At 40.3% G+C, this 22,536-nt stretch overlaps 1 protein-coding gene across 7 annotated transcripts; it reads left to right on the forward strand.

Moving 5' to 3' along the window:
• Positions 1-1,356: 1,356 nt before the first annotated feature.
• MAP9 (microtubule associated protein 9) lies at positions 1,357-21,340 on the forward strand. Of its 7 annotated transcripts, none has more exons than XM_053403033.1 (16): positions 1,357-1,508; positions 2,873-3,004; positions 3,856-3,940; positions 5,152-5,367; positions 5,467-5,709; positions 8,888-9,117; positions 9,976-10,087; positions 10,508-10,788; positions 11,608-11,663; positions 12,759-12,924; positions 13,641-13,730; positions 14,502-14,666; positions 16,488-16,633; positions 17,186-17,318; positions 17,936-18,013; positions 21,116-21,340. In XM_053403033.1, the coding sequence occupies exons 2-16, from the start codon at positions 2,933-2,935 to the stop codon at positions 21,236-21,238; spliced, it is 2,196 nt and encodes a 731-aa protein (XP_053259008.1). In that variant the 5' UTR covers positions 1,357-1,508; positions 2,873-2,932; the 3' UTR covers positions 21,239-21,340. The 7 variants fall into 7 exon arrangements, with proteins under 7 accessions (XP_053259008.1, XP_053259009.1, XP_053259005.1 ...); XM_053403034.1 differs by having other exon boundaries at positions 5,470-5,709; XM_053403030.1 differs by having other exon boundaries at positions 5,152-5,709.
• Positions 21,341-22,536: the final 1,196 nt, after the last annotated feature.

Raw genomic sequence — 22,536 nt, forward strand, 5'->3', positions numbered from 1 at the left:
TGCTGCCATCCTCTGGAGATGACAAGCATTTCTCTCTCTCTCGAAATGGAACTATGGTACTCTGAAATGCATTGCATTGTCAGTGTAATAGGGTTTGCATGATTGGAAAATAAAATGATTATCAGATATTTGGATAGTCACATGTTCTGGCATTTTATAGGTCATTCATATTTTAGAAGCTATGACCACAGCAATTAGAAAACTTACTATGGGCATACGTTGTTTGTCTGAAAGGAGGGTAAAGAGGGATGTGGGCATGTGTGTTGAAACTAGCTTACTGTTCAAGAGTGAAATGTGCATTCATTGCTCCGTCCCTGCCCAGCACTGACATGTGGCCCTTCCAAGGTTGCCCAGAAACGAATGTGGCCCTCAGGCTGAGAATGGCTACCCACCCATGGGTGAAAATCACAGCTGTTTCACTGCTCTCCTGCTGGGAGGCAAGTCATAGTTTGACCTAGCATTCTGTCTCTCTTCAAATAAACTATAGTTTATAGCACCTAGTTTGTCTGTATGTTGTGGGAGAACCACAAATGAAATCAAATCATGTTATGCTAAGCCGGATCATGAGTAAGCTTAGCTGTCAACAGTGCCACAACAGCAGAGAAGAGTGAAGTTGCCACCATTTAAACCCTTTGCACAGTATGTATTTATCTTTAAACTATAGTTAAGCTTAACCATAGTTCAACTGAAAAATGATGTGTGAACCATAGCTGTCAACCTTCCCTTTTTTTGTGGGAAATTCCCTTATTCCAGCGCTGTTTCCTGCTGCTATCCCGGATTGTTAGATATCCCATAGACGGTCCCTGGGACAGGTGAGGCTGCTGATCCCTTATTTTCGAGGCTGCTGATCCCTTATTTTCAAATCTGAAAGTTGACAGCTATGGTGTGAACTTATCCAGCGTTGGTGATGTTTTTCCTCACAATCCCAATTTCACCTTTTTCATTGCTGCTGAACATCAAAGGAGAAAATACAGATTGGCTCTATGGTTTGTACTGCATAGAAGCACACACAGAAAACAAAATTAATATCATGGAATGGTAGAGTTGGAAGAGACCACGAGGAGCATCTACAGCCCAACGCCCTGCAACCAACTCACAATTGGTACAGCCTGCACTCTTAGTAAGCTCAAGAACTATACCCCCATTTCCTTCCTTGCCCTTTTGCAGAGCTGGTTAGTGAAAGGGGGCGGGGCGAGAAGAGTCTTTATTTCGTCACCCCTTGGCCCCGCCTCTAGCCCCTCCCCCCGTCAACCGCAGATGAAACCAGGCCGGCGGAGGGAGGGGAGGAGGCGGGGCTCGTTTCCCGTGGCAACGCTCCTCGGGGTCTGTGCTGTCAGCGCCCGCGTGGCGAGCGTTGCTAGGTAACGCGCGCGGCTGAAAGGCCTACGTTGCCCTGAGGCCGCGCTTGGCGTTCACTAGACCTGTAGCCGGGGCAGGGGCAAGATCGGAGTGGGCGCTGCTCAGCCCTCTCGCCCGAGTGCAAAGAAAGAACCTTCCCGCGACGCGAGGTACCGGGCGGGGAGGGAGGCAGGCGGAGCCCGAGGCCAGCTGGGAGGCGGAAGGGCGGAGCGCGGCGGGGTCTCCTTCCCCAGGGACCTTGGAAGGAGCTGACCGTTAAGGGCTCGTTTTCAATGCTCAAGGCAGCTGCCCGGGGTCTGTTTTCTGGGGGATAAAACCCTGCGGGTCTCCGTGGGGCTTCTGAGCAAAGTGAGCGGAGCTGCATTTGCTGCGCGCCTAGGCTGGATGATATTATTATTATTATTATTGTTATTATTATTATTATTATTATTAATGCTACGCAACTAGATTAAAATTTTACTGTTCATTTCTATTTCTTTCCCATCTTATCCCTGAGATGAGTTATAGGGCGTACTTCAGTTTTCTACACAAACAACTTGCAAGATACATTATGTGAAGCCCTAGAGCAGCCTTCACCAACCTGGTGCCCTCTAAATATTTTGGACTCCGACTTCCATCAGCTGGCTGGGGTGATGGGAGTTGCAGTCCAAAATATCTGATTGGCACCAGGTAGCTTTCTAGGGCTTATTTTAAAGGGCATGCTTTACACTTGCACCGTTCACTCACATAGTTCATGCACAGGAGTATGTTCTCCATTATTATTCTCACTTGCATCTTGTTCAGTGAAGTAATGCAAAGGTGTTTCAGACTTTCCTCTGTCCTGCTTTCCAGTTTTTCCTGTTTTTTTTCTGTGGTGGACAGAGGCACTCCTGGGAAGGTGACCTTAACATGAACAAACTCTGCAGGAATAGGACCTGTTTTTCTTTACTTTATCTCATCTCCCATCAGGAGTGCCAACTTGGCCCCATGACCGTGGGTGCCCGGGGTCGTGGATGCCATACAGCGTGCATGGCCCTGGCCCTGAAATTTGTGAGTGCCTAGCACCTTCATGGAGACTTTTGTGGGTGCTTGGGCACCCAGGGCCCCATGGAGTTGGCACCTAGGTCTCCCATCAAGAATAGAATTGGAATTGCTAAGCATTGAGGATTTGTTAAATTAAAGTCACTGTGTTTGAATTATCTGCTAGTGACTCTGAAATGTTATGTACCAATTAAGAGTTTTTGATGGGTAATAAAATGTTGGCTTCCCATAGACACTTGGTTGGCCACTGTGAAAACAGGATTCTGAACTAGATGGGCCTTTGCTTTGATCCAACAAGGCTATGCTTACATTTCTGATGCATTTTCTATATAGCTGCAAGGAATATAAATACATTTCTATGTGGTTCATTCTATATTCAAGATTCAAAGCCTATGGGGAGAGGGGAACTTTCCTTCAAGAGAATGTCAGTGTTGCAAAAAAAAGGGGTCACTTTTCTTTCTCTCACTCTTTCTTATTTAAATCCACAATGAAGATTTGCCTTCACTGGATCACAAATTGAGCATATAAGATTAATTTCCTCAGATCAAGAAACATGTCTGATGAAGATATCAATACTTTAGCCTATACCAAAAGCCCAAAGTTCTCCAAAAGAACCACTTTTCAGGTAAAAGCTTTTGATCTGTAAATTATAACATTTTATTGCTGTACATTCTGTTACTTGCAAACTTAAAGTTGATGGTTTGTGTCTTGGTTCTGCATTATGTTAATGAGTGATAATTGCCCAGAGCTTGTGCATATTTCATGTTCAGGAAAAAATGGATATACCACATACATGCATAAGGATGTATGGGTCTTTCAGACATATAGGAGCTTTTCATTGTTGGTGGGCTGATCACAGAAGGGGAATCAGATTTAAAATTTATGAAAAAGATACCCCACACATTTGTTTACCTTCAGTGTTGATGGTTTTATTTATGTAAACATTTGATACACTGCTTTTTTCTTTTACGTTCAAAGCAGCTTACTTAAGCAATTTATGAAACAACTCACAAAGTCCCTAATAAAACCAGTTACTTATTTAAAAAAAACCACAACCCTACAACAAGCATGTTAAATGTTTCAGCAGCCATGCAAAACCTATTTTCAAGCCAATAGTTTCACCATCTTGAGAGAGCTCTTTCATATCCTCAGGGAAACTGTTGAAAAGATCTTAGAGATTCCAAACAGATCAAAAACATATATTTTTTAACCACTTCAAGGCAGAACTCCTAAGGAACCCATGGAAAAATACATGAATCTGTACCATAGACAAAACAAACAAATTCAGGTTTTATCACTTTATGGTAAAAAGATTAGGGATCATTAAATTGCCACATTTTTAGTTTGTTCTAGGTATATATATATATTTAAAGCAAAACAATTTACAGTAAAATTGGAACTACTCTGTTTCCTTTGAAATAGTAATGCATTATCTTCCCACTCTCCTCCTGAGCAAGTATGTTTACAATTTTTTAGGAAGAACTACAAGAAGCACTTCTTGCTCGCGCAGCAAAACAGCAATCTTCTGAATATTCGGAAGATTTTGAAAGTGATGAAGAAGGTAAGTTAAATAACATGACACCTTGAAATATTTACGTGTGCCCTTTCAGTGCTTTTTGTCGTATAAATAATTGATCAGTAACTACATGCAGAATGATCCTAGGCATGTTTAATTAGAAGTAAAGCAGCCATCCTAACCTTGATTTCTGTGCTGCTGGATTGGTTTAAGACTGGATGTCCTAGTCTTCTGGCTTCTGTTGTAATGACTGCTCATATGCACCTTCTGCCCTGACCAGCTGGAGGCAGCAAGGCTAAAGATGCAGCAAAGAATTAATCACTTCACACCTCAGCCCCTTAGGATTGTTCCGTAAGTTTCAATGAGTTTCATGAGATATGTTCCTTAGAGTTCTTTTAGTAGCCAAAACACAGTGGCCCTGAAGCTTATTGCAGAGCTTTCTTTGAATCTAGGCTGATGTGGATCAAATCTTTTGCTTTACACTAGCTCAGAGGCTATTATAATTTCATCCTTTTCCCCCTCCTACATGGAGACATAATGGCCTATCTCTTTCTCTATAGGGATTTGACTTTTATGGAAAACAAATCAGACTGTTAACAAAATGTTGTCATTGATATTTTCCTATTTATGTTTCTAGTCACACACACACCCCTTCCCAGGTTTTTAATTTGAGTCAACAGAGCACATTCACTCTTAAATGGGCTGGTTTTGGTGTTTCTCCTCCCACCTGACCCTAAAAAGATATCATCATGCAAGACTTGGGGTTCTCTGAAGCTTGCATGGCTACTGCCGTGTTGGCTACACAACCCACACACAGAGAATTAAGTTCATATATATATATATGACACTTGTTCTAAATGTACTTTACAGTACACTGCAAATCTCTTTGGGAGGTTTTTCTGTGCCTATCATTTTTCTTATCTTTTATGCTATTTGGATTTGGATGGCTGAAAGCATCTGTTTTACTGTGTTATTAATGTTCTTCATGTTCTGAATACTGAAGTGGGACAAGTTCTATAAAGGACATTCATTCATTCTCACTGGTCAAACTACTTCAAATTCCATATTTGAAACCTTTTTCACTCTAACATGACATACAACTTTAGGAATTAGAAGGAGAAACATACAGTTTTGGGTTGGCACCATAAACCGATAAATATGTCAGGATCAAAATGCATGGCAGGATTATGCTTTTAACCAAATCCAGCCTGATTCCCTTTCTTTATCCACGAAATGCCAATCGACTCTGTTTTCAGGTTCAGAGGAGGAGTTTCCTGAAACTGTGGAAAACACCCCAAAGAAATCAATTTCCTTTGCAACATCCAAGTATAATCTTCGCAATATGAGCACTTTGAAAAGAGAAAGTGCAGATGACTTGTCTTCGTCAGATGAAGATGAGAGACCTCAATATGTGTCCAGGTTTGAGAGAGAGATTTTGAGTGACGAGAGGCAAGCTGAACATTCTGGGTCAGGTGAAGGGAGTGCATCAAAAACATCCATTTCATTTGAAGTATCTCTGCCAGATCACTACTCTTTTGAAAAAAAACATGCTGATGACTTGATTTTGACAGAAGCTGAAGAGAAGAGACTTCAAGAAACAGCCATGTTGGAGAGTAAACATCGGATTGAAGAGAGGCAAGAAGATGATTCAGTTTCTGAAGAAGGGTCGGGTTTTGAAGAAGAAGGTGATCAGCAGGAAGAGGAACCAGTGTTTGATTTGCAGATAGAGAGGGATGATACAGTTCAGTGCAAAACTGAAATCAAGCCAGTGCCAAGGCCAAGGGAATTTAAGACCAAGGCGGCATCAGCATCAGGTAAAGCAAGCATAATAAAATTCTGCTGCATGCATTATAATGCACTTTTCAGATTTTAAACAATATTATTAAGAAAAGTCCTTGTATAAATCATCCTTCTTGTGAAAGATTTTTTTCCTTTTAATGTGTGTATTTTAAAGGGAAGAAATCTGCAGTATCAAGTTAATTTTTTCCTTTTGGCATATTGTTTGTTGTTGTATTTCTTTATATTCCAAGATAAGTATAAGCTATATTTTATAACATTTTATACATAATAAAAAAGTTGCCATTTTGCAGTCTGTTACAACAAAACTTATAATAACTTAAAACAATACCCCGGTGACCCATCAGTTTCAGGCCATTACACCTGTTGGATAAGAGAGTTACTGCCAGTTCCCATATGACCTATCATAACTAGTTCTGGATTTGTCGAAAGAGTGATCAAGATCTACAGAGCTAGTTTAGATGTGTCCAAAACCTTGGATATACACTAGGTACAGAAAAGAAAGATGACTCAGTTTACTTTTAAGGCAAACTGACCTAATTTGTACTTACTGGAACACAGCCATCCTTTGAATTTTACAATTCAGTTCTCAAGGCAAGTAACGTGTGCAGAAATGCATATACCAAGGTAAAGTGTGCATTAAAATGTATATTGGGTAAAGTAGCATACAAAAATGTATTAGGGGGGATTGCTTTGAAAAATTGCATATAGATGTGTGGATTAAGAGAAATTCACATTAAAATGCTGGATTTTCATGAGGACATTTTTTTAATTAAAAAATGCAAACTGATGTTGAAATGTCGAGAGCTAAAAATATGAGAAACTGAAATTGAAATTCACTCATTCCTAGATGTGCCTAGTGCAAGGTTAAATTTTAAACTCATGACATATCAGAAGCTATTTCTGCAAGTTTCTAGGTAGGTTTGGCTGCTGACATGAAAAACTGCTCTTTGAGAGGTACAGCCCCAAGGCTACCTTAGGTGCTCAGAAGTCTGGCAGTTCTTTGGATCACAGGCAATAGCAGAAAGGTAGCCCCAAGAGGCTATTGGTGTATGAGGATCTTGCCTTTAGCTCTGTGGTATCCTATGAGTTCTTAAAAGAGTTCCTGTTTATGATCAAGTGTGTCTGGCAGTCAGGGAGTTGTGCTGTTTGTATTTCTATCATTGATGATGTGGTGAAGTAGAAAGGTTACCACATTGTTTAATTTCTAAACCAAGATGATTTAGCACCAGTGCTAAAGTCTGAAGTCACACACTGTGTCCGAAAACCTTGCCCCCTTAATTCAGATCATGTGGGGTGGGTTATACTTACTTGGTGAGTAGGAAAGGTGCATGTTCATGTGCACTTTCATGATTACTATATTATTGTAAGTGGATACACATACTTTCAAGAGCTGACAGCACCTGTGGCATAATCATGGTAATGTTAGGTTTGTGCTTGGCAGTAGTTAGAACTATGGTTGTGCTTGGTGATGTGGACATTCCAATTTGGATTGTGATTGTTGCCTTAAATGGCCCTGGGTATGAGACCAGATTCTTAGGATTGAACCGCATGTGACCCTTTAAGGACAATCAGCACTTCCTGGCAATTTAAGAAACTGAGAGAAGTCATGCCTTAAGCCACCGGTGTTTTACTCTGAGAATTCTATAATCCATTTTTCATTTGGGAAATAATTGCACATTAAACATTTCAGGTTGCAATCTGACTAAACAGTTGGGGGGATTATTATTTTGTTTGTTACTGTGTTTTGTATTGTTGTGTTTTTATATTGTGAACCACCCTATGATCCTTTGATAAAGGGCGATATAGAAATTTAATAAATGAATGGGTTTTTTCCCTCCACTTGGTGGCACCATAGTCCATGTTTGGCTATCTCCAAATTCAAGTCTGGTTTGCATGTCACATTTAATAAACAGAATCATAGAATTGGAAAGGACCACGAGGATCATCTAGTCCAATGCAGGAATCTTTTGCCCCTCCAGGTGTTTTGAACTACAACTCCCATTATCCCTGGATGTTGGCAATACTGGCTGAAGCTGATAGGAGTCATGGTCCGCAGCATCTCGAGGGCCCTTATTAGCTCACTCTGCATTAAACCATAGCCAGTGCTTTATTTGTTGAATGCAAGTGAGCACTGCTCTGGTGCACAACGTTCAAAAGTTCCACTTTGCACCCTGCCAGCAGCAACAAACCACAAGCTTTGGCTTGTGGTGTGAACCAAACCCGTGCTTTGGGTTCATTTGGGGGCAAGCAAACTACGAACCTGGGTTCAAATGGATTGTTGCTCACAGCAAATGTGTGACAGGCGTAGTGGGCACTTTGGGACAGTGCACACTCACACACTGCTCATTCACACCTTAACTATGGCTTAATGTGGTGCCAAAATAAATAGTGGGGCAGGGCAGCACCATGGAGCCAGACTTTGGGCAGTGGTATCACTGCTACCCCGGGGGGGGAGGGGCACTGCAGGCACACAAGTGGGAGCACCAGATAGCTTTCACTGTTGCACCCATTCTGCCCCAACCTTGATGTCACTCTGTCCCAGTAAGCACCAGAGATGCCACTTCAAGGTCGTGCCCTGCCCCATTGATCACCCCTATATGTGATTCTGCTTCAAATATTATTATTTTTTAATGCTTGGATATTAAAAGCCAACTTTCTTTTTTGTGTGTCAGAACGTTTTCAGCAGCTAAGCAAGTTGCATTCGAACGGAAAGTGGTTTGCTGTTTTTATGGAAGTCATAATCATACAGTAGTTCTATCAAGGCTTTACAAGAATTCCTGTAGGCTGGTTTTTAATGGCACAGGGAACTGCATTCCTTGTGCAAGTCCAGGGGCACAGCTCAGGAAAGCTCGAGCTTTTGGAGCAAGGCAGCTGTTTAATCCCTGTGCTCACTTGTCTGATCAAATTAGGGGAAGCTCTCTGACCTGACTAAAATGAAGCTTAGATAGAGTCCCTTTATAGATATACCTGTAAGCTCATTTTGCCAGGGCGTGTCACTGGTAAAAGCCCTCCCCCTTGCTCTGTCTGTACCCGCATGAGCTATAGGGACGACTTAAGAGAATGAGGGATTCTGTGGGTAACCTTAGTTGACTCAATGGAAACTACAGTTCAGGGACTTCCATAGTTTGAATTTATCCCCCCCCCCCCAGTTAAAATGCCAATTTACAATTTCTTTCTTTGTATTTTTCTCAGCTGAGAATATTAGCATTCCCGCACGATATGATTATGCAAAGCCATCTTCTCAACCTAGGAGTGTTTTGAGAAAAAGCAGCCATGTGGAGGATTACGAAGGAACTAAGGCAGAGGATAGGACATCTCACAGCCACAGATTTTCACTGTCTGCACCATCTTCTGAAACAAGGCTGAATGACCAAGTGAAGAAATCTGAAAATAGAGCACTTTCTGAAAGTCCTGGTCCTGAGGTCAGAAAATAATTCTGATCTATTGTATATGAATAAAGGGTGGAAGGCAGTCTGAGTGAAGCCCTCACAAGTCCCATTTCTATCCATGGAGAGCTAAACACATATTTAACTCTCTTCTTCTGAAATCACTGAGATAGGTGGTTGGATCATGCCTAAAGTTACCAAGTTTATATTTTGTTCCAACATATATGGATGATTTTATCCTTCGGGTTCTACAGTAATTCCATAGCTTATCACTAGTGAGAAAATGTTAACTTTGACAAGAACAAGCTAGGAATGGTTACATATTTTCAGAGTGGAAATGTGCTCCAGTGTGCAACTAAATGATGCTCTAATGTATATGATTCTTCAGCAGCCAAGAGGTTGGAATTCAGGATCTGAACACAGTGAAATATTATTAAAACCAGCTCTGAGAAAAGGCTCAGTTTACACATAGAGGCTGCATACACAGCATACACTTAAAGCATATCCCCTGGCCCTAAATAATCGTGGTAACTGTAGTTTGTTAGGGGTGCTAGGCACTGTAGCTGTATGGGGGTAAATTACAGTTTGAAGTATGGGAGTGCTTTAAATGTGTTGTGTGTGCAGGCAGCAACTCCACTTTCCCAAGAGTAACTCCTATTGAATTCAATAGGAGAACAGCCTAAGAAACAGGTGGGGGCGGGATAAAGAAGCTTGTTTTTCAATTCTAGCAGCTGAATAACTGTAGACCTGAGGTAGGCTAAATCTTACATTGTTTTTAGTCTTTATTTTGGGAGATACATTTGGGGGATTTTCTTTTTTAGAAATCTTTTTAATCTGATATGGATTAATCACAAGTAATGATAGGACGGCCTCTACTTTCATTTTCCATTTTAGGGCCCCTGGATTGCAAGCTCCTCATCCCCATTCCCTATTCATTTTTCATCAGCGGATGAGAGAACTGGAGATTCCAATTTGGCAATATCTGCAGAAGAATCTTCTTTAAAAGGTAAATAATATTTAAAAAACAATTACAATTCAGAGAGTGTTACTTTGTAATGCTGAGCACCTTATAACTTAAGTCACCTTCAAGGACTTAAATACAAGTTGCCCTGAAGTAATTTCTGATTGTTAATGGGAAAAGTTTGAAATGCACAGTTAATAATGATCTACTTTAGTTGTCCCTTGATCTTCCATCACCATAAAGGGATTTTTCGGGGGTGGGGGGGTATTGCTAACATGCTGAAATAGAGAAAGAACACTTTCTTTCAAGTTATTCTTTAAAATACATTTGTCTCATATAAAATTAATTGTGAGAAAAGCTTGCAAAACTCCAGATACTTTCTCTTACCTCTTTCCTTTCCTTCCCTGGCCCTGCCCAGTGTCTGATCATTAACCCCATGATAGGCTTCTTTTCTTTCCATGTTAGAAGATGAACAGAAAGAAACTGATAACTGCAATGATCTGAAATTGCTGGAAAGTGGCAGAGAATCCCCTTCGGTGATAGAACTAATGATGACAACAGTTTATGAGAAAAATAAGAAACTTCACAAGTCAACTGAGGATTATCTGGAAGGAAAGCTGCAGGCATTAGAACACAGTGCCGTTGAGGATGGAACAAATGAGACAACAAAGGAGGATAAATTTGAACAAAAGGTAGCACTAAGTACTTCAAAGGCTGTGCTGGGTACTTCAAAGGATTCGTTAAAGGTGTGTTTCATGGACTATTGTCATATAGCCTTAAATTGATACGTATATGCACACATATTCACATTTAAAAAACTTGTTTGGCTGCTACCCGCTTATGACTATGGAACGATGTTCTTCTACCAGTGGTCAACTAAACTGTGCTCTAGTATTAGACATTTCGTGTCTATTTCAGTTGTGGTTGACTTATGTTTCCTCTTTCTCCATTCAAAAAAGACATTTGATAAAACAAAATCAGTGCTCGTGGGTAAAGACCCCATGGTAATATTGCCAGCAGACAGGCTTGGATTCAAAGATCCCGCTGCACAAGTAGAAGACATTTCTGCTTGTTCAGAGGGAGGTCGCTGATTGGCTCACATCCAAACATGGTTAGTAGTCCCTGAACTCTCTTCCTTCACATGCAAAAGATGCTCTGGGGTGTTCTCCAAATTTCTAGAGCCATTTGGAAGCTATAAATAGAAGGAAAATGTGGATCATGCAGAAATTTTTAGTCCTTGTTATTTGCTTTATATTTCATGAAGGCAGAATTCCACAATTTTATATTGTGAGCCTTCTGAGTATTCAGAGGCTTTTGATTTGGCACACCCAATATCTCAAAATAGGTGCTGCATAAGTACAGTGGTACCTCGGGTTAAGTACTTAATTCGTTCTGGAGGTCTGTACTTAACCTGAAACTGTTCTTAACCTGAAGCACTATTTCTGGGTTAGCAGAGTCTGTAACCTGAAGCGTATGCAACCTGAAGTGTATGTAACCCGAGGTACCACTGTAGTACTATTACTTTCCAGGCTGTACAACCAGTTTTCTTTTTCTGGTTTTATTAGGAGGAACATGAAGAAAAAGAGATAGGACCACAAGAAGCAAAATCTCCCATAAGCAGGTAGGAAATTTGGTGCATTCTTCAGAAGCCTGGTTGTTTTCTTCATTACATATTGGACACGATCACACTGGAAGGTGACATAAATGTTTCCAATTTTCTAAGTCAGAAATAGCAAATTTCACCAGCTTAATTCTCTGTATGAGGTAGTATTGGTTCTCTGAGCCCACATTCTGAAATATTATTATTACTATTATTATTTTCCCACCCTTCGCGCTAAGGTTCCAGGACAGGTTACAACAATTAAGACCCAATGGTAAAAACAGTTTAAAACAATGTACCATCACAGAAATAAGGTGTTAAGTAGTGCATTCGCCCCAAACCACAGTGTTCTTTTTACTTTATTTATATATATTTTTAAAGGTCATATGAATGGCTACAGTTTTTGATAAGTTTCTCTGGCATGAATGTTTAAGTGCTGATTATTTTTCATTTAAATTCCTCCAGATTGTTGGTTGTTTTTGGGGGGGGCCCTGAAGCATCATTCCAAATATCAGAGTCAATTTTTTCAAACTTCCGATTCTTTGTAAAGCAAGCATAGCTTTCCTTAAAAGGATTTAAAGCATCTAATGATATTTTATATTTCACCTTTTCTGAAATTCTTGACTCATTAACAAACACACTCAAATTGTTTGTTGAAGGGAAAGGTCCAAACATCAAGAGTGGGTTTAAAGAACGCCTACACCAATCCTCATAAAAGACAAGGAGGAAACTTTGAGACTCCTGTAGATCAGCCCCTGACCAAAACCTTATTAGCTAAAAGACAACAAATACCCTCATCTGAGTAGGCCAAGGGATTCTGATATCAATCTCCAGCTCACAGAGTTAGCTCACAGCTCTTTGTACCTACAAACCTGGGGGCCATTTCTATTATTCCAAATAATTTCATGAGCAAGTTTCTCTCTACAAGGTACAATTGGCTCTGCACATAATGCTTTCGATATCTGAGTCTTGCACTCAGACTTGACCCAGTCACTTGGAAGTGCTTTTTGAGACTATTATACACCTGAGAATGTGTATAGCTTCTCAGTAAATGGGGACACCTATCTGCTTTTACATGTCGTATACAAAATTTGGTATGTCATTTTTATTTTACAGATCTTTCAGCTCTACCTACTTGAAGAAAACTGGGAAGCACTCCCCCATCCCGATAAGTACATCATCTCAGTATTTGGGAACATTAAAGGTCTTGGACAATAAGCATTTGCAAAAATTCAGTGCCGAACTTGACAAAGCAGATAGTTTACGGGCAGCTGTCTACCAGGTAAGCCTTTAGAGTGTTTTAATGTTGTGTCATTAAGAATATTTCCCAATTTGCTTTAAGGGAGGCAGGAACCTTTGTAGATTTATGTGTCATTTATTCAGAAAAGATGTGAATATAATAGTCTGCATTTCACCTTGCTGAAAATCAGTTATAGACATTTGTAGTTTTTAAAAAGGTTTTGCCCTTTTAAAAGTTGTTTGAAGAATAATTTCATACTGTATTTTGGATGGTCTAAGTTACAGAGGAGGGCTGCCTGCTAAGTTTTCTTGAAGCAGCCAGTTCAGATGTTATATTATCCCTGGGATTCTACTAGGATTGGGGGTGGCTCTGGAGCTTGTTCTCCTTTCCCCACCTCTCATTATAGATAAAAAGAGGCAAGATTAACATTTATTTATATGTAAATCTCACACACCCCACTTCCTGCCTTAATCAGTCATTCCTGAAAGTTGGTGAAACTTAAAGGAGCAGCCTTTAACACTGCATGAGGAGTTATGATTTGGAAAGGGAATTGCCTGATAAGAAAGATTTGTGCATGCCTAGGACATTCTTTTTAATCTCAGCACAAAAGTCCTGCTCTTCCATATATCAAATTATGAGAGCAGCTGGGATATCCTTTGTAAGAAAAGCAGATTATCCCTCTGTTAAAAGGTAATTTCATACTGTTAGGTCTGAAAATTGCCTGTTACAGCTTTCTGCTTTTTTCATCCCTTCCATAGGACTGGTTGGAAAAGAAAAGAATCTTTCTGTTGGAACTACAAAGAATAAAAAGAAACAAAGCTGAGAACTTGAGGGAAAAGAATGAAAAGGTTTGTTCTGAAAATAGTTTGTCTTAAAGGGACTTGTTATAGCATATAGTTGTCCACGTGCTAAACGCTAACATTGAGATTCAACATCGTGTGACTACGCATCCACTGATGCCGTAGAGCTAACTGCTTTCTCTGTTCCTGTCCACAGCCCCTCACACACCCCTGTTGTTTCTACCAGCAGCCCTAATGTCTTTGTAGGACATGTTTAGTGAGCACCTCACTTACAGGGCTTTGCGGAGACTCCCTCATCGGCTTAGTGCCCAGTGCGTGTTTCCTGCTCGCACAGCCCAAAATCCGCCCCTCTTGTAATCCAAAACATCTGGAGGGCCATAGGCTGATCTGAAAGGACAATGAGATTGAACAAAGGTAGCATAACAGTGGTTGCTGCTTGCAAGAAACTAGAAGAATGTTCCCTGGAAATTTTTCTTCAAGGTGGACAGAAGGAAATTAAGAGGGACGTAGACACTTCTCACAATAGTGACACATCTATGTAAACGCCTGCACATTTGAGGCAAATAGTTTTGAAATAACTTTAATTAACCTCAATGTAGTTTTCTGTTTAAACAAAACCAAGGCCTAGCCAGTAGATAGGATGCTAAGTAGTAAATTTCCTTCATTACGAGGCAGATATAGTCTTACTAGAACAGTAACTAGCAGGGCACACAAATTACTGTGGTACACATGTTTGCTTGACCTTTTCCCAATTAAGTCCAGACATCATAATACTGAGCTCTCTCTTTTTTAACAATGCCAATGTTGCTTCCCACATAGGAAGCAGCTGCTAAGAAAGAAGAAGCACTTGCGTCCTTTGAAGCCTGGAAGGCCATGAAAGAAAAAGAAGCAAAGAAACTGGCTGAGAAGAAAAGGCTAGAAGAGGCCAAGAAAAAGATGGAAGCAGAACTGAATGAGAAGAAGAAGGAAGAGGCCCAAAAGGCAGTGAGACAATTTCATATTGCAAACATTAAATTGGGGAGAGAGGACTAATGCAGACAAATGGACTCTGCCGCTAATGTTCACGATACTTCCGCACATTTACAATTCATCTTAATAAGTGTCGAATTCTGTAAATGAATTGCATACATAAACCAATTACCCACAGTAGGATACCTTCCTTTTCTTTACTCTTGACAGCAACATATGCATGAACAAAACAATTTTGCAAGTGGATCTTGTTATCTGTGAGGCCTAGCAATGGGACAAAATCTATAAAACCCGGCTGCAAGCTTTAATCAGTACACTAATCAATAAAACTTCATTGAGTTAATTGGCAAGGGCCAGTTCTCATTGGTGATGCTGAGAGTTAAGGACTTGCTCGTTTCTAACCTGGTTTGATTCTGGTGCGTTACCATAATACAGAATAAAAGAAAACATTGAGGACATGGGATATAGCCTGAAGACTGTATGGGAGCAAGTTAGTGCAGAATACAGCAGCCTGGTCAGTGGACAAATAGAGTATATTGTACCATTTTGGAACTACTACACTGGCTGTCAATACATTTCCAGGCATAATTAAATTGCTTTTTTTAAACTATAAAACTCTAAATAAGGACGATGTGCCCCATGCACCCTTTTCTCAGATTCAGCCTCTCTTCAACAACTGTCCAGCAGCGGGTCATTTTTTTCTTTTCCCCAATGCATTCCTCCAAAAACACCCCCATCCAGAAATAGTCGGTAATAAAATTCATTCTCCTTTGGTTGGGGCGGGGAGAGCATAGCAAAACCTAATCAAATTCCTTGTAAAGCATAAATCAAAAGCCTCCCCTCTTTTTCAAAGTATCAGAGTAGCAACTACACACATTTTTTCATTAGGAGGAAAAAAGACTATTTGAAAATAACAGTTATAATTATTTATTACTTATTCCCCGCCCATCTGGCCAGGCCTCCCCAGCCACACTGGGTGGCTCCCAACAAAATATTAAAAACACAATAAAACATTAAAAACTTCCCTAAACAGGGCTGCCTTCAGATATCTTTTAAAAGTCAGATAGTTCTTTATTTCCTTGGCATCTAATGGGAGGGCGTTCCACAGGGCAGGTGCCACTACTGAGAAGGCCCTTTCCTTTCACAGCTGTTAGGGATTCTTAAGCTTCAGAAAACCATTTAAATAGTTTCTAAAACCCAGTCCCGGTTCTTTCGGCAGCTGATTGATTGCAGCCCATTTGCATATGATGCTTTGGGAGCACCTCTTGATTAATGCCAATTATCCAGATTGAGGAGGAACCTTCCACAAATCATGCCAGTAACAGAGGCTCGTGCAAGGCGGGGGGACATTCCCAGGTCACTCCCCTTCTGCCTTCCAAATTGGCAGACCCGGGATTGTGCGACACTGTGGGATTCAGTGAACTTCCCAGACCCCACTGGAAAGCATTGGGAGGCTTTATGCCCCATTCTCTCCCTTTCCCCTTGCCTGAACTTCGCAGCCTTCAGAGGGCTATGAAGAAGCCATTGACTCGTAGGCATGGCCAGAAACCGGATTTGTTTAATCGTATTTTAATAATTTTATCTGTCAAACTGCTCTGGGAGCCATGCTGAAAAGCAGCTAATAAACTGCTCAGATTAAATACATAAAGCGCAGGTGCCTTTTCCTTCTTTTAATGTTAGGTTTGCTTGTTAACTAATTTTGCACTGTGCACATTTAAGCAATCAATTGACTGGTTTAGAGCAGATTATTAATCAACTAGAACTTATTAAATTGCTTGACAACCCTGATAAGATCTCCTCGGTGCACATCCCTGATGGACTTGTTGCTTTCTTTAGGCTTTTGAGAAATGGAAAGAAAAGAAAGCTGAATATTTAAAACAACAAATAGAAAGGAAGAAAAGAGTTGAAAGATTAAAGAAGAAGAAAGAAGAGGAGGTTGTTGCAGAGAAGAAGAAAGACAGCACATCCGCTGTTGAAAAATGGTACAGTTGTTATAATCATTGTTGGTAGCAGCAGCAGCAGCAGTATTAAATATTTTAAAATTACCTTACATTTTCTAAACACTGCATATATTAAAAGATAAAGCAGTCCTTTCCCACAGGCTCACAGTCTAATAGACACAATACAAAAGGGAAAAGGAATGTGGAGGGCAGTAGAAAACAAGCATTGGAGTCATTTCTCCTTCTCTGACCAGTGGATGTATGGGACCAGGTCACAGAATTGTAGAGTTGGAAGGGACCCTGAGGGTCATCTAGTCCAACCCCCTGCAATGCAGGAATCTCAGCGAAAACATCCATGGTCTCCCTGGAAGGCAGGAGGTGCAGCTTCCCCACGGCCCTTGATACCCTGGCTGGTGGCAGAGGCCTGCATATGCCTCCATTTGGTTTTTATATAACGTTATAATGATGCAGGCAAGCACCTGAATCTAACAATGCGAAGTATATGTCTCTGTGTTACAGTGTTGTTTTTGTGTTATTTGAGTAGGATGCATACATTTCCTTTGTGTATTAAAACATTTTCTCCTTATCCTTTAGGAACGAGAAAAAAGAGGAATTCCTGAAGCAAAAGAAAAAAGAAAAAACCCAAGAAAGAAGAAAACAAATAGAACAAGAAGTTGAGAAGGAAGAAAAGGATAAAAGAGCGATAGAAGAATATGAAAAATGGCTGGTAAGTGTTTGCACTTGTGATAATATCCAAGATGTATAGAAATTTTGGGGAGTGAACTTTCATTGTTTTAAAATCGCCAGATGGTGGCAGTATAATCTCTCTTCCTACGATTGTTGGCTCTAGAACTTAGAAAACAACCCTCAGATGTATGTGCAATACCTAGCATTCTGCAGACATGTATTAGAAGTAAGATGCTGCGTAGATGACGTAGAGGAAAAGTGTTACTTTGCACGCTTTGCAGGATTTCCTGGAAGTGTGTTTGAATTTCCCAGTAGACATGCTTTTGTCTTGAGAGACTTGGAGAGTGGAGTGCAGAGGGCAGCTACTAAATTTAAGAGGGCACCTGCTCAACAATGTAGGGTCTGGTGATCCTTGACATTAAGAATATGTAACAAGGTTTATTTTAGATATCTACGTATAAGCTAGATATGAATAATAATCACCTAAGGATGGTTGGGATGGCTAATTTGTGGCCCTCCAGATGTTTATGTTTCTGTAGAACATGACGGCTGCCTCACAAAGATTTTGGTATGTATACCACTGCCTCACTAGCAGTTTCTTGTCCCAGTGCTATAGTCGGTGACAGTAGAGTCTTCTCTTCTCCTGTTCACTGTCAGGAAGAGCCGCTGCTTCTGCAAAGCCATGTCAGCCCAGCAAAGAACCAGCAAAGCCTAGCAGCAGCAGCTGCTGCCCAAGTGAGTGAATGTAGATGCAAGGAAATGGTTTCATAGATGAGGATTTTCATTATTCAGAGTTGATAGAATAGTGATGACTTATGCTTTATACTTATAAATAGACATTGTGGCATAAATGTGTGTGGAAATGGGGGGGTTTAGCTCTTAGCTATTAGAAGTCGCTTCACTCTGAGCCAGCCTCCACCAACCTGGTGCCTCCAGATGCTGGCTGGGCTTGAACATCTGGAGGGCACCAGATGCACAAAAACCGCTCTAAGAAGTTTCACAGTGGACAGGAGCCAACACCTCCAATACTGGCATGCAAAGAGAAGCAGTGGAGTATATAATGTGAGCCACGTTCTTGGAAGAGGAAAAGAAAAGTATGGTTTATGTTACGCAGTGTGGTCACATCAAACGTGCATTAACTTGTGTGAATTCAGTTACATGTGCTTGGCTCTGGCAGTGGTCTTTCCAATGGCTGTTGCAGCAGAGAAAAGGGAGAGACTAAGGGAAGAGGGAGTCAGGCAGGCAGGCAGAGGAAGAAGACATCCCAGCTCCCTTGACTTCAGAAGGAAGGAAAGAGGCAGACAAAGAGAAATGCAGGCAGAAAAAGTCTGGAATGGAGCTGCAGCATCTGCCTAAATCTAAACAAGCCTAGTCCTGCCTCTGCCAGATACAAGTTAGTTGAGTGGCTAGCATGAGTAATCTAGTTCACGCAGTGAAGGGGAGCTAGCATGGTGTAGCAGCTAGAGTGTTAGGGTACAACTGCAGAGACCCAAGTTCAACTTCCCATTTGGCCATGGTGCTCCCTGTGTAACCTTGTGTCAGTCTCTCTCTCTCTCTGTCTAAACTTAAGAGTCTGCCTGGGCTCTGAGGTCTGCAGGGAAAGCCCTTCGTGTTCTCCTAGTTGATGCAGCCCGCAGGACAGGGCCTCCTCTGTCGTGGCACCTTGTTTGTGGAATTCTGAAGCAATGTCACTATCAGGCTTCCAACACCACTTAACAAAACATCTTCCTACCCAGGCCTTTGGGAAAAAATGGTGTCAATGCCAGCTCTCAATGATGTAGTCTCTTTGCTGTACTCTTATTGCTTGGGATTTCAATACAAGACACCATGTTTTGTTGTTTTAATGTAATTGTAGTGAACCACTCTGGGATTATAATTGATGAAGGGTGGTTTGTAAATTGACAAATAAAACAAGATAAAATAAAATTCATTGGGTTGGCTGTGAGAATAAGAAGGAGGAGGGAACCACATATGCTGCCCTGATCTCATTTTAGGAGGGGTAGGATGATGGTGATGATACATACGAAGATCTCCTTTTCCCTCTTATGGCCTGTTTTACCTATTCATAGAAATCAAAAGAGAGAGATTAAAGAAACATAAAAGGACTTCCAGTTCTCCATCCTGCAGCTAAATATATTATTCACGCCATTAAAATCCCACCATTCTGTAAACCAGAATTTTTCAATCTTCAAATCTCAATATTACAAGTTAATTTTCTCTTTCATGCAAAAAGTCCATAAGAAGGTTCCAGTCCTGAATAAATGTCAATAATGATTTGTTTTTTTTAATTAAGCACATTAACTTTGCTATCTCAGCCAAGTCCAATAGTTTTATCGGCAATTCCTCTATAGTGGGTAGGGCTATATCTTTCCATCTTTGTGCAAATAGCAGTCTTGCCGCTGTAATAATATATTGGCATAATCTTCCATAATCCATTTCCTTTTTTTTATATAAAATTTTTATTGATTTTCCAACATATATTATAACACATTACAAATAACAATACAAAAACAAACAAACATATAAACATGTATAATTTCATAACCTTTTTTCCTTATACCCAATTTCGACGACTTCCCCATGCCTCCCTTTTCTGCATCCCTGTTTTAAACTTTTTCAGCAACCCCTGATCTAAATTACTTATAATTCCCTTTCTTTAACCTTTTTCTCTTACCCAATCATTTATTCCATTTCCAGTTGTATGTCCATTAACCCTAAAACAAAGAGTTCTCTGGCTTCAATTGAATATTAACCTTTAAAATCTGTTGTATCAATATATGTTTTTGTATCCAATATTTTTTAGCCTTTTTACATGTCCACCAAGCATGATAAAATGTCCCTTCGTGTTCTTGGCATTTCCAGCAAACATTTGAAACTCCTTTGTACATTCTCAGGAGATAAGTACCAATGATACATCGTTTTTTTAAAAATTCTCTTTCGTTTGTTCCAGGCTATTTAAAGCTTGGTTTGTTAGTGCTGACTTTATCCTAGGCACAAGCATCAGCTTGGTGATCTGAAAATACATGTATTAAGATTAGCATCTCTAGGGTCAATAGGTCAACAGTACATCTGCTAAGTGTTATTTCAGCATTGTGCATGTTTTAAATCTGTACATCATAGCTTTATATATAACTTTAAAGTTTAAAAAGGGCCCCTTGAGTCCTCTCAAGAGTACTGATCATGCTCCTATTGTATAAGAAAGTTGTGTTTATGTACAACTAGCATATAGCCAAAGAGTGAAATCGAAGAATAAGCCAAAATTGCCCTCCAAATTATATGCTTTGTGAGCATCTGTTATGCCACATTAATAGATTGTTGTGCTGGTTTTAAATGGATGTGTTTGAAATATTTGTGATTGTGCTGTAAAGGCAGCTATCTTTATAAAGAGCGTCATAGCAACTGCTGGTGTTCATTAAGTTACAGGAATTTATAAACCAAAAATTGAAAATATTTATAACCAGAACAGACTAGATACTTTGTTTAAATGAGTGAACTATTGAAAAAAAGGTTGTTTTAGCTGCCTGGTTCTATATTGGAAGCTATAACAAAGCCATTAAGACTGCATGGAACTGTTAGCATGAAATGGGGATGACTGATTTATTTTAACTTAATTATTGAAGTCCACTTTCATAACAATGTATGGCACTGTAAATAAACATGCAGCTCTACCAAGCTAAATAATAATTAAGAGACAAGTACATAGAAATAGGCATCTGGTGCATCTGTAATTTTGTAAAGGAAGCTAACGTTGTCTTGCGGAGAACAAATTGCAAACTAATCTAGCATTTATCCAGGCAGTGTGCTGCTAACTATCTCAATGCGCTTGATTGTAAACAGGAGAAGAAAGAAATGAACCAGATGATACAGACAAAGCAGAAGAAACTCCAGGTCATCCTTGAAGATGAAACTCCACCTCCATGGAGCCCACCTGGCAAAGTTGTTTCTTCAAGAAGCTACTGAGATGCCCAGGGCCATGAGGGAAAGTTCCAACCTTCTGCCATTGTCTAATCGCCGTTATTGCACAACATCTGATTTTAACATGAATTGAAATTGGCTCTTTCATTCTTTCGGTGTAGGTGGTGATTTGGCTCTTTGGTATGGGAACGCCATCTGTCCTAAAGACGTGGTGCTCAGTGTGTAGCACACCGTTTCCCAGAATGCAAGCTGCACAGTTTATAGCACTACGCTAAGTAGGTCAGGGTGTTTTTTTCATCAAAGCGATCAGCAGATTAAAAAACACTGAGTGCAGTAGTAAACAGAAGCTGCTGTAGCACACCGTTGTTGATGGAAAATGACATTTAGAATACCGAGAGGGCAATAATTTTCAATTAAAGGGGAGCAGTTTAAGGAGCTGTGATTTGTCCCGAAAGTGCTTCTTAAAGCCTTAGAAGATCTTCTTAAATTACAGCGAGCTCCTCTAATACTTTGTGATGTAAGATTTTATTTTATTATATACCACCGTAAGGGCTCTTGAGGTGGTTCCCGACAATAAAAACATAATCCCAATAGGATAAATATTAGAGAACAGCAGAACCACTATAAAAATATGCAAAAGAAAAGCAGTAGCCAGAAAAGTTAACATACGGCTAAAACTCATAAAACCTAACAAAAGAAAGACATATTGACTGCTTTACTAGAAACCATCAACAAATGGGTTAGTCCAAATGAATGAAGAGAACTTCTTTAGGGAAGGATTGGCAGTAACAGGAGCCCAATGTGTGGCTGCTATGAGAAAGATGAGCTACGTGTCTCAGATCAGAAAAGGAGTTGAAAACAAAGCAGCCAGTATCATAATGTTTTAATACAAACCTGTATGCAACCACACTTGGAATACTGTGTACAGTTGTTGTCAGCACACCTCAAAATTCATAGTGTAGACCTGGATAAGGGTGTAGAAAGGGCAACCCAAATGATCAGTGGGCTGGAGCAACTCCCTCAATAGGAAAGGTGAGAAGATTTGGGGCTTTTGAGTTTGGAAGAAAGGCAAGAAGGGGAAAGGACATGATAGAGGTGTGCAAGATTGCACAGTGTGGAGAAGACGGATTGATTGGGACTAGGACCCCAGGTCATCCAGTGAAGCTGAGTGGTGGGAGAGACAGGGAACTCCTATTTCAGACAGCCCATAGGTATACGGTGGAATTCGGTACCGCGAGATATCATGATCACCAACTTGGACGGTTTTAAAAGGGAATTGGACAGATGCACGGAGGATAAGGATGTCAGTGGCTGCTAGTATGATTCCTATTTTACTTCCAGTA

This window comes from Podarcis raffonei, chromosome 9, assembly GCF_027172205.1.
Source record: "Podarcis raffonei isolate rPodRaf1 chromosome 9, rPodRaf1.pri, whole genome shotgun sequence".
NCBI classification, from domain to species: domain Eukaryota; kingdom Metazoa; phylum Chordata; class Lepidosauria; order Squamata; family Lacertidae; genus Podarcis; species Podarcis raffonei.

Coding starts and splice junctions, on each gene's coding strand:
- MAP9 (XM_053403030.1), top strand. CDS start 2,933: ATGTCTGATGAAGATATCAATACTTTAGCCTATACCAAAAGCCCAAAG. Junction 11,664..12,758: donor GCAAAATCTCCCATAAGCAG/GTAGGAAATTTG, acceptor TTTATTTTACAG/ATCTTTCAGCTCTACCTACT. Junction 14,667..16,487: donor AGGAAGAGGCCCAAAAGGCA/GTGAGACAATTT, acceptor TGCTTTCTTTAG/GCTTTTGAGAAATGGAAAGA.